Consider the following 11,459-nt stretch of genomic DNA (forward strand, 5'->3'; position numbering starts at 1 on the left):
TCTCTGGCCTCCCTTAGACTCTGCAGCAGCTGGATGGCCCACACTTCAAGTTCCCGGCTTATCTGCCCCATGAAACAGGCCTCCGTCCCACCTCCAGAGTTCACACCAGGACGGCACTCACTGCCAACGCTGTCACCCCTGGCGGCTCACCTGCTGCTCTCCTTTTCCAGCCCACCCCACCTCCAGGTCCTGGGGTCCACAGACTCCTGGCCCGGAGCCAGGCCCCTCAGGCATCTGCCTTCAGAAAAAAAGCCACTCCTGCCAGCTCCCAGCTCTCCGCAGGCACGCAATCCAGTCTAATCTCCAAAACAGATCTTTCCCCCAAACACCAGAAACAACAGAGCTCTCCATTTTTCGGACCCCATGCTGAATGCCTTTAAAACTGCCTGAAATAAGATAAGAGAGGCTTGTGTACATTTTCTGCACAAATGGTGGAAAGTAATAAAATAAACATCGACGGGGGTCCCACCTACTCGCAGCTCCGTCGCTTATTTGCAACAAAGGCCGGAAAAGGACGAAGCCTCAGCTTGGAAGGGCAGCGGGTTAGAAGTGCGCCCTCGGGGACCATCCACGCCGCCGGGCGTCCCGCCGAGGTGAGAGGGCCGGCTTTCCCAACCGCCGGACGCCGCCGGTGCCACGGAAACCGCAGCGAACGTCCCAGAGCAGGAGGGCTGCCGGCCGCCCGGGGGCGGGAGCCGCGCAGAGCCGGCAGGGGCCCCGCCGCTCCTCGCGGGAGCCCCCGCCCAGGTGAGGGAAGAGGCCACGGAAGACAAAGAAAGTCGGGCCAGTATGAGAGCGAGTCAAGGTCATCTCAGGTGTAGCCAATCTCGAGTCCAGACTTTTATTCATTAGAGAAGGAAGAGAGAGACGGTTCTCAAAACGAGGTCCCGAGAAGGACACGCCGCGCGGCCCCGCTGGGAGGTCACCGCAGTGTGTCCTGCGCGTGCTCCGCTGCTCGCCCCTCGGCCGGGACGACGGGGGTCTGCGTGGGGGAGCGGAGCACCCGCACACCAAGTGCGGCTTAGGGAGGCCGCGGGCCCCAGCCGCGCCAGGCGTCCCGGCAGGTGCCCCGGCCGCGCGCTCGCACGGCTTCCGAGCGCTCCCGGGCGCAGGGGCCCCTCCGAGCGCCGCGCGCGGCCCCCGAGGCGATGCGCACACGCGCGCGCGCACACGCGAGGCCCTCAGCCGCGCGCACGCCTCCCATTGGCGGGAGGAGGAGGGCGGGGCCGGGCGGACCCAAAACAAACAACCTGCGGCCGCGCCGCCGCGTGGCCTCCGCCTAGCGCGCGCCCGCCGCGGAGCCGCGGCCACCTGGGCCACCGCGCTCCCCGCCCGCCGTCGGCGCCCAGGCCCCGCCCTCGCGGGGTGCCGCGGGGTTATATCGGGCCGGGCCGAAGGTGGAGACGAGACGGGGCCGCGGCGGCAGGCGTGGGGATGCTGCTCCGGAGGCCGGGGCCGGGAGGGCGGTTGCGGGCGCCACGGCCTCGGAGGCTCGGCTCCGTGGGCGCTCGAGGCTGAAGGCCGGACCCTCGCCCCGGCGCGGCAGGCACGGCAGCGGCACTGACTCGACCCGCGAGGGCGCCTGGCCGGGACCTGCGGCTGCGGGAGAAGAGACCCCGTCTCTGGAACGGGACGCGGATGCGCACGCTTCCTCCTCCTCCGGCAGGAACTCCAAGCCCCGCGCGCCCCGGCACCCGAGGCTGGAACCGCGGCTCTGCACGCCTTCCCCCGTCTCCGCTCCTCACCCTGAAGCCAGTGCGCCCTCAGCTCCTCCCTCGTCGCCCCTGTCGTTTCACCCAATAAGCACAACCACTCCAAAGAACTCCTGCGGAAGGGGACTCCAATCCGGAGAGCGACGGTCTCACCCAGAGGAAGGCGAGCTCCGGGAGAGAGAGGCCAGGGCCGCGGCCCCGATCGCCACCACGCCCCGGACACCCGCTGTCCAGGACCGCGCGGAGGCAAAGGGTGCGCGCCGGGCGAGGACGGGCGCGGGCATGAAGCTGGAGGTGTTCGGGCCCCGCGCGGGTCTCGGGGACAAGCCGGGGAGTGACCTGGAGGGTGCGGGCGGCAGCGACGCGCCGTCTCCGCTATCGGCCGCGGGCGACGACTCCCTGGGCTCGGACGGGGACTGCGCGGCCAACAGCCCGGCGGCAGGCAGCGGCGAGCGGAGCGCGGGCGGCGGGCCGGGCGCCGAGGAGGCGGGCGCGGCGGGGGCGGCGGCGGGGCCCAGAGCCGGGGGCGCAGGCTCGGGGGGTGCGGGCGGCGGCGAGGGCGCGCGCGGCAAGCCGTACACCCGGCGGCCCAAGCCCCCGTATTCGTACATCGCGCTCATCGCAATGGCCATCCGCGACTCGGCGGGCGGGCGCCTGACGCTGGCCGAGATCAACGAGTACCTCATGGGCAAGTTCCCGTTCTTCCGCGGCAGCTACACCGGCTGGCGCAACTCCGTGCGCCACAACCTCTCGCTCAACGACTGCTTCGTCAAGGTGCTTCGCGACCCCTCGCGGCCCTGGGGCAAGGACAACTACTGGATGCTGAACCCCAACAGCGAGTACACCTTCGCCGACGGCGTCTTCCGCCGCCGCCGCAAGCGCCTCAGCCACCGGGCAGCGGCCCCCGGCCCCGCGCTCCGGCCCGCGGACGGCGCGCCTCCGCCGCCCGCGCCCGCCGCCCCGGCCCCGGCTTCGCCCCGCGCGCGCTCGCCCGCCCGCCCAGAGGGGCGCGCCAGCCCGGCCGGCAGATTCTCCGGCCCCTTCGCCATCGACAGTATCCTCAGCAAGCCCTTCCGCAGCCGCTGCACCGGGGACATGGGCCCCGGGGCGCGCCCTCCGTGGGGCGCGGCGCCTTGCCCGCCGCCGCCCGCCTACCCGGCGCTGCTCCAGGCCGCGCCCGCTGGGGCCCTGCTGCCGCTCTGCGCGTTTGGAGCGGCCGAGCCGCCGGGGCTGCTAGCGCGCGGGGCCGAGGCGCCGCCCCTCCTCCTAGCGCCCCTGGCCGCCCCGGCGCCGGCCAAGCCGCTCCGAGGCCCGGCCGCCGGTGCGCACCTGTACTGCCCCGTGCGGCTGCCCGACGCCCTGCTCGCGGCCTCGGCCCGCGCGCCCGGCCCGCACCTGCCTAGTCGGCCTGAGACGCTCCTGGCATGAGCGCGCCGGGGGCGGCGGCGACGCGGGCTCGGGCTGGGCGCTTTCCGCCCGAGGACAGAGACCGTCCCAGAACCATCACCCGACGTGCCTTGGAGCGAACACCGGACGGAAGGGTCGCACCTGCGTCCCGAACGTTCCCTTCGTCCTCTAACTCACGTTCAAAGGAGCAAAGCAGGGCCTCGGATAGTTTCCTTTCCTGAACCAAGCCTGTGCCTCACAGAACCTTCTCCTCCTGGCCCAGGCTCTGCCTTGTTCCTGCTGTTGCGCCTTCGGTGCTTTGTCCCTTACAAAGCGAAACAAAGCTAAGCAGCACATCAGGGAACCGTTCCGGGTGACCGTGCACGGCTACTGCGCGGGCCCCGGGCCCCTCCTTGCGTGCCTGTGGCCTTTACAGGCGCAGCTGAGTGCCAGGGGCCAGAGGAGCGTCAGTCATCTCTGCTACTGACCACCGTTTCACTGTGCCAAAGACGAAAAATATATATATTGTTGGGTTTTATGATTAAATTATTTATATATTTTTGAAACCCGAATGGAAAATGTTGCAGGCGACGGTTGTGGCTTTACTGTCTGTTGGGTCATTTCTTAAGTGTGTTCTCGTTAGGCCGGGTGGCTTCTTCCAAGCAAGAGCTAACCGTTATGTTTGTGGGGTGCCAGGATCACTGCCACCTGAAAGCAAGTGTGATTTTTACTTTTAATATTATTTTATTTGTGTCTGTACATACTCACGTATAAGTTTTATGAAACCCCGGCATAGTGCTCATTTTTTAATAAAACTGACAACTGACTTCAGCACTTTGTGGTGATGGGTTGGAGACGGAGGTTTGTACCCCCCTCCCAAATAATCTCAGGTTTGACTCTTAAACTCCTTGTGGAGTTCAAACTGTTTTCCTGAATAATTCCGTAAAGGCAGATGCTGTGGGTTTCATTACCCGGCACATCACTGTAGGAATCTGCAGGATCCAAGTTCCATCAGTGGGGTTTCTTAAACGTCAAAGCAATGACCTCCAAAAATTCACTTAAGTTACCAGAACAAACGATAACGTGTGGGCCCGCCTTCCCCAAGAACCTCTGGGGACAAGTTCAGCTGTTAACCATCTTAGCCTCAAGCAGATATTGGGTAAACTGGTTCTGATCACACTCAAAACTGTGATCTTGGCAAGGTACTTGTCTTGACACTGAAGATTTCCTCAGGGAAATTTTTTTTTAATTATTTGTTTATTTGACTGTGTCTTAGTTGTGGCATATAGAATCTAGTCCCCTAACCAGGGGTCAAACCTGGGCCCACCGCATTGGGAGCTTGGGTCCTAGCCACTGGACCCCCAGGGAAGTACTTCAAGGAAGCTTTAAGAACACTTTGAAAGCCAGTGTTTTTTGTGTCTAAACAAAACCTCCCACCTATTTAGGAATGCAGAGGAGGTTCTAGCTCCTTCTGATCTGCAGGGAAGAGCCACTGGTTTGGCGGGGACATAGGAGGGAGGGTCCATCAGAGGAAGTACCAGAAGTCAGCCTGCCTGTCTGCCTCTCCATAAACTCAGAGGCAGCCGAGCTGTGACAGTCTCTGGACTGCAGCCTTGGGAAAGGAATGCAGAGAGAAGACGCAGAGGCTGCAGATTCAGGCCCCGCTCCTGTTCCGGGGGCCAGGCAGGTGTCATCGCAACCAGGACGAGGGCGACGTGGAGGCTGGGCATGGTGAGTGGCGTGTACTTCAGGATGCTGTGTTTTGGCAGAAATAGGAGGGAAAGCCCATCCCTAAGTCTAGTTAACGGGAAGCAAGTCCTGACTGATTCTCACTTGATCTACTTAGTGGTCATGAGGAAGGATAATAACAGGGCTGAATTACGACAAAAGGCACCCATTTACGCGGAGATTGCACCCACATGGGCAATAATTAGATGAGAAAATAAAACTGAAATGGGGGGAGCCCAGGTTCACGGGGTAGAAGTGGGGACCCGTTGCTCAGCTCCTTGCGACCCTGAAGCCCCCAGGACACCTGGGGAGCGCCCACCCATCCCCATCGCTGGCTCCCGCCCACCAAGCCCTCCTCTCCGACTCTGCTGCCTTCGGAGGTCCGGCCCTGCCGACTGCCCCTTTGGGTAGGTGAAGCCAGTCTTTGCATGTCCAGTCAATACACGAGGACGACTCTGCGAATGGACAGAAACAGCGAGGGGAAAGGGGATGTCTTCTCAGTCACAGCGCTTCCCGCTTCCCTCCAAGGTCAGTCCTCCCAGAGACACACTCCGTGAGTGAGGGGCCCCTTCCCGCGCCACCAGCGACCATCAGGTTCTCTACAAAAAGGCCAGAGTCAGGGGACCTGGGTGCCCCTGGGACCAGGGGTCATGACCACTGCCAGGTACCGGCTCCCGCGAACCCTGTGCATCGCCCCGCTGGGCCCGGCCAGAGGCAGCAGAGGGCGGAGGTCCCACCTCGGCTGGAACACATTCAGCCCTGGGAGCTTGGTATCCTTGGGGCAGTTTCCCTGGGAGACTCCACCGAGGTCCAACCTTACCGAGTCCGCCCAGAAAACCCCGTTGCTCCTGCACTGCGGAGGGCAAAGGGCAGGGCCCGAGGGAGCCCCACCCCACCCCGCCTGTTCCCCGACCCTCCCCGCCCTTGACCCTCCCCAGCCCACCCCGTGGGTCCACCCCAGCCCTAACCTGCCTCAGCCCTCCCCCAACCTCCAGGCCACGGGGCCAAGGCCCACCTGTGCAAACAACGGGCAGAGGGCAGCTGACCCTCGACCGATGCGGGAGCTCAGGACGGCGGGGTGGGGTGGGGGTCTGTTTGGTTAGGGAAATGCCCTTTGATACCTGAGCGCCAGAGACTGGCGCCCCGCCCGGAGTGCTTTGTGGTCCCCTCACCTGACCACCCCCACCCAGAAGAACCCTCCAGGCCCAGGGCGCTGGATCCGCGGAGAGAAACCCACACCCCACGCCCTGTGCCCGGCCTCACCCTGTAGGGCCAGCACTGCCCCAGTGCCCCAGGCCAAGCCCCCTACAACCCGGGATCAATCTGCTGATTTTGGTGTCGGAAAACCCGAACAGCCCAGCCGCTTCCTAAGATAGAAGAGGATTCTCCCAAACACCAGAGGCTGAAGCAGGGCGCTGGGCCCTGCCCCAACCCCACGACCCCTGGCAGACCTCCCCACACCCTGGGCTCCCTCCAGAACTGAGCCAACTTCTTAGTCCCTTGGGCTCTCAAGAAAAGAAGAAACAAATGGAGAAAGTTGCCTCCACCCCGCAGGGGAAGAGGGGCTCATGGGGGGCCCCCAGGCCAACTCTGTCCCACTGCCACTGTGTCACAAAGCAACATCGCCCTTTCTCAGGAAAAATCACACACAAACAGAAGATAGCTCCTAGACTCTATTGGCCAGACCCTAATCTTATGTCAGCCTGCTTATTTAACTTATATGCAGAGTCATTTCAGTTCAGTCACTCAGTCGTGTCCGACTCTTTGCGACCCCATGAATCGCAGCACGCCAGGCCTCCCTGTCCATCACCATCTCCCGGAGTTCACTCAGACTCACGTCAATCGAGTCCGTGATGCCATCCAGCCATCTCATCCTCGGTCATCCCCTTCTCCTCATGCCCCCAATCCCTGCCAGCATCAGAGTCTTTTCCAATGAGTCAACTCTTCGCATGAGGTGGCCAAAGTACTGGAGTTTCAGCTTCAGCATCATTCCCTCCAAAGAAATCCCAGGGCTGATCTCCTTCAGAATGGACTGGTTGGATCTCCTTGCAGTCCAAGGGACTCTCAAGAGTCTTCTCCAACACCACAGTTCAAATGCATCAATTCTTCGGCGCTCAGCCTTCTTCACAGTCCAAACTCTCACATCGATGCATGACCACAGGAAAAACCATAGCCTTGACTAGATGGACCTTAGTCGGCAAAGTAATGTCTCTGCTTTTGAATATGCTATCTAGGTTGGTCATAACTTTCCTTCCAAGGAGTAAGCATCTTTTAATTTCATGGCTGCAGTCGCCATCTTCAGTGATTTTCGAGCCCAGAAAAATAAAGTCTGACACTGTTTCCACTGTTTCCCCATCCATTTCCCATGAAGTGATGGGACCAGATGCCATGATCTTAGTTTTCTGAATGTTGAGCTTTAAGCCAACTTTTTCACTCTCCTCTTTCACTTTCATCAAGAGGCTTTTTAGTTCCTCTTCACTTTCTGCCATAAGGGTGGTGTCATCTGCATATCTGAGGTTATTGATATTTCTCCCGGCAATCTTGATTCCAGCTTGTGTTTCTTTCAGCCCAGCGTTTCTCATGATGTACTCTGCATAGAAGTGAAATAAGCAGGGTGACAATGTACAGCCTTGACGTACTCCTTTTCCTATTCGGAACCAGTCTGTGCAGAGTACTTCATGCAAAACGCTGGGCTGGATGAAGTACAAGCTGGAATCAAGATTGCCGGGAGAAATATCAATAACCTCAGATACGCAGATGACACCACCCTTATGGCAGAAAGTGGAGAACTAAGGAGCCTCTTGATGAAAGTGAAAGAGGAGAATGAAAGAGCTGGATTAAAACTCAACATTCAACAAAGATCGTGGCATCCAGTCCTATCACTTCATGACAAATAGATGGGGAAACAATGGAAACACTTTATTTTGGGGGGCTCCAAAATCACTGCAGATGGTGATTGCAGCCATGAAATTAAAAGACAGGTGGGCTCCCTCCCACAAGCCTCTCCTTGCTCGTTGGAAGAAAAGCTATGACCAAACTAGACAGCATATTGAAAAACAGAGACATTACTTTGCCAAAAAAGGTCCGTCTAGTCAAAGCTATGGTTTTTCCAGTGGTCATGTGTGGCTGTGAGAGTTGGACTATAAAGAAAGCTGAGCGCAGAAGGATTGATGCTTTGTGATGTTGGAGAAGACTCTTGAGAGTCCCTTGGACTGCAAGGAGATCCAACCAGTCCATCCTAAAGGAAATCAGTCCTGGGTGTTCATTGGAAGGGCTGATGCTGAAGCTGAAACTCCAGTACTTTGGCTACCTGATGTGAAGAGCTGACCCACTGGAAAAGACCCTGATGCTGGGCAGGATTGAAGGCAGAGGAGAAGGGGACGACAGAGGATGAGATGGTTGAATGGCATCACCAACTCGACGGATATGAGTTTGAGCAAACTCTGGGAGATGATGAAGGACAGGGAGGCCTGGCATGCTGCAGTTAATGGGGTCGCAAAGAGTCAGACTCAACTGAGCGACTGAACTGAACTGGATCTCATAGAGGAGAAAACAGGCCACAGGGTAGCTGAAACACTCCTTCCTGACCCAAGAGGAAACCAAGACCCAGTTCAGAATTCTTTCCATCGTAACACAATTATGATGGAAAGAATTCTGAACTGGATCTTGGTTTCCTCTTGGGTTGGCTTAAACTTAGTTGAACTCTTCAGACAACTGTCTCAGTTTACTCATTAACTGGTAGGCAGGCCTCCCAAACTGCAACATGGTTTGTTTCCTTAGTGAGAGCTGGTGTCCCCCGAGGGGAGGCCTGGGCGTGGGGGGCCTTGGCATCACTGTCGAGGTCAGGCAGCGCCCCTGGTGCCCTTTCTGTGACTGCAGAGTGACCCCCCGAGGGCACAGAGTCCTGAGCGCCCCAGAAACCCTCCCCAGCCCTGCTCTCTGGTGAAGGGACAGGCGGGCGCCCTCCCACAGGCCTCTCCCACTCTCCCAAAACAACAGAAACGGCCCCTCCCATGCTGGAAAGAAAGAACTGCCAGTAACCCACCTTCCATCTTCACATCTGAAAAATGCCAACACAATGTGCTGACAGGACCCACAACTTTCTTAGGTGTCAAGAGCTGTGTTGGCATCACGTGTCCAAAGGCATTAGCCCTCTGTTATACCGTTCTTTATCTCTTTACTCTGGGCTTCCCAGGAGGCTCAGCAGTAAAAGATCTGCCTGCAGTGTGAGAGATGTGGGTTCAGTCTCTGGGTCGGAAAGATCCCCTGGAGGAGGGCACAGCAACTCACTCCAGAATTCTCGCCTGGAGAATCCCAAGGACAGAGGAGCCTGGCGGGCTACAGTCCACGGGGTCGCAAAGAGCCAGACACAACTCAGCAGCTAAACGACAATGAATTATTTATATCGTAGTAGCTGAGCTTTGCCCGGGTTCTAGAAACTAGACCGCAGAGCCCGGTAAATGTGCCCTGCTTCCTAATGCTACAATAGTTCTAAGTAACCGACTTTGCAGTTCCCTAATGAAACCATCAAACTCTTTTATGCTTCCACGACATAGCTTGTTAATCCTTAATGTTGTCAGCAAACAGCCCTAAGACTGTGATCAAAAATACGAAAATGCATCTTCCCCGGATTCCAGGTCCTTTTCAAACTGGCAGAGGCTCCAACATTACACAGCGCTATTGTGCGGACCTCTTGTGTTTGGCTTTCAGATGGACGGTTGGCTAGAAGTGAGCGGTGTCCTGCCCTCCTCCAGCTTACACACGGGCCTTACACGCTCCTTCCCGGGGCACTACAGGCAGACACAAACACGGACCCCGCGACACTGTCCTCTGCACGCCCAGCGCCTCTTTGCCACTCCTCTCAGGGAAAGTTCAGCCCAGGGGGCCTGCCAGATCTCAGCCTTCTCATCACACCTGGAGTCTGAGACAGCAAACACACTCAACAGTCTTGACGCGGATTTGCGGTTTCTGATCCCCAAGGTCTAAGGGCTAAGGGAAAAGGCAGAAGGGTTAGCAACCTCTGGCTGGCTTTGCTCATTGCCGTCAGAAGTCTGTGAGGCTCAGAACCACGGAGCCGGTCCACCCACGGGAGCGCTCAGGATGGGGCTCCAGGAAGATAAGCCGGAGCGACCCAGGCTCCAGGGCCCCGTGGAGGCCTGCCCTCTTAGCCTGGGCACCCCCGACCTCCTGGGGCTCTGCTCCCACGGTGGGTGCACAGGGGGCCCAGCCATCTCCCCAGGGCTCCGGAGCTGGGGCTAGGGGGGACTCCATACCAGACTAAGGGAGCTGACCTTTCCCTGGGCCTGGGAGGCGGCCCATCAGTCCTGGCTGCGGGAGGCCTGGCTGCCTCCTCGGGGGAGGCCTCCCAAGCAGCCCTGTCTTGGTCCCATTTGTTCGCCCACATGTCCGTTGCCGGCACCCCCAGTGCCAGGCTGTGGGCCAGCCCGGGTGCAGAGCCAGGCCTTTCCCGGCTGCACTGCAGCCTCGCGCTGGCCGGCTGGGGACCCCATGGGGCCTGGCGGGAGGATGTGGGGACACGGGCTGCGCCTCGTGTGGTGGGCGTCAGGCCGGCAGTGCAGGCAGCTCTGTCTTCCCCTGCCCCAGCCCTGGGAGACGAGGGCGGGCACTCGGGGCCTGGCCCAACCGACGGCCGCCCGGCAAGAGGGCTGACCTCCAACCAAGTCCAAGCACAGCACGGGCAGACTGTTCCCTCCATCTAGCCACCTGGCCGAGGATGGACAAGGGACCAAGTGCCCAAGCGGAAGAGAAACAGCCTTGCTGCGGTCCCACCTGACGCCCGGTGAGCCCCCAGAGCAGCTCCGGGGGCTGCTGTCTGTCCAGGGCCCACAGCAGAACCCAGCACCCCTGCAAAGAAAGGACACCCCAAGGGCCCGGCGACAGAGCCACAGCCTGTCCACCACGCTCAGACCCAGCGGGAAGGACATCCTGTTCCCTGACCCCTGACCTCAGCCTGCACCCCGGCTCCGTAACCGCAGGTGTCGAGGTGCCGGGGAGGTTGAGCAAACGGGACATTCTTGACCCCGACGGCAGTTACACACGTCAGCACTCTGAACTGAGGTAATTATTAGTTCTGTATTTATTAGCTGAACCCCTTTTGAGTAATCGCCTCTGGGGACATTTATAAACGCAATAAAAGGTGCATCATTGTTTACTGCAAAATGACGAGGCTCTTTCTGGGTTCTGGCTGAAGCAAGCCCTCAGGCGGGCAGCCTGTCTGTCCAGATCCGGGAAAGGTTGAGGGCAGCCTCCACCTCTGCTTCCTAGGACGTCAGCAGGAGCTGTCTGCTGACCTGGACCCAGCCAAGATAACCTGAGCCCGGATCTCCAGTTGGGAACCCCAGGATGACTTGTGACGGAAGAGGGGTGTCTGCAGCTCAGACACACTTCGGGCCCTGCCCTTTGGCTGGCAGAGGGCCTTGGACACAGCACGCCCAGTGGGGTTTCTTAACCAGTCACAGGGGATAGGAACCCACCCCTCCTTCAGGCACAGTGGATTCGACAGCATCAGGGTCCACCCCCGCTCTGGACTGGCCGCGGGCTGTTTGTGGAGGGCTCTCAGATCCACATCCCCCACTGTCTCAGTTGCCACCACTGAGTCACTCCAAGTCACGC

The 11,459-nt window shown here is 59.7% G+C and overlaps 1 protein-coding gene across 1 annotated transcript; it reads left to right on the top strand.

Moving 5' to 3' along the window:
* FOXQ1 (forkhead box Q1) lies at nt 1,378–3,929 on the top strand. Its single transcript, XM_018039295.1, has one exon. It carries the CDS (start codon nt 1,995–1,997, stop codon nt 3,138–3,140), a length of 1,146 nt encoding a protein of 381 aa, XP_017894784.1. The 5' UTR covers nt 1,378–1,994; the 3' UTR covers nt 3,141–3,929.

Source organism: Capra hircus, chromosome 23 (genome assembly GCF_001704415.2).
Source record: "Capra hircus breed San Clemente chromosome 23, ASM170441v1, whole genome shotgun sequence".
NCBI lineage: Eukaryota > Metazoa > Chordata > Mammalia > Artiodactyla > Bovidae > Capra > Capra hircus.

Excerpts from the sequence above, each read along its gene's own strand:
- FOXQ1 (XM_018039295.1), top strand. The coding sequence starts at position 1,995 with ATGAAGCTGGAGGTGTTCGGGCCCCGCGCGGGTCTCGGGGACAAGCCG.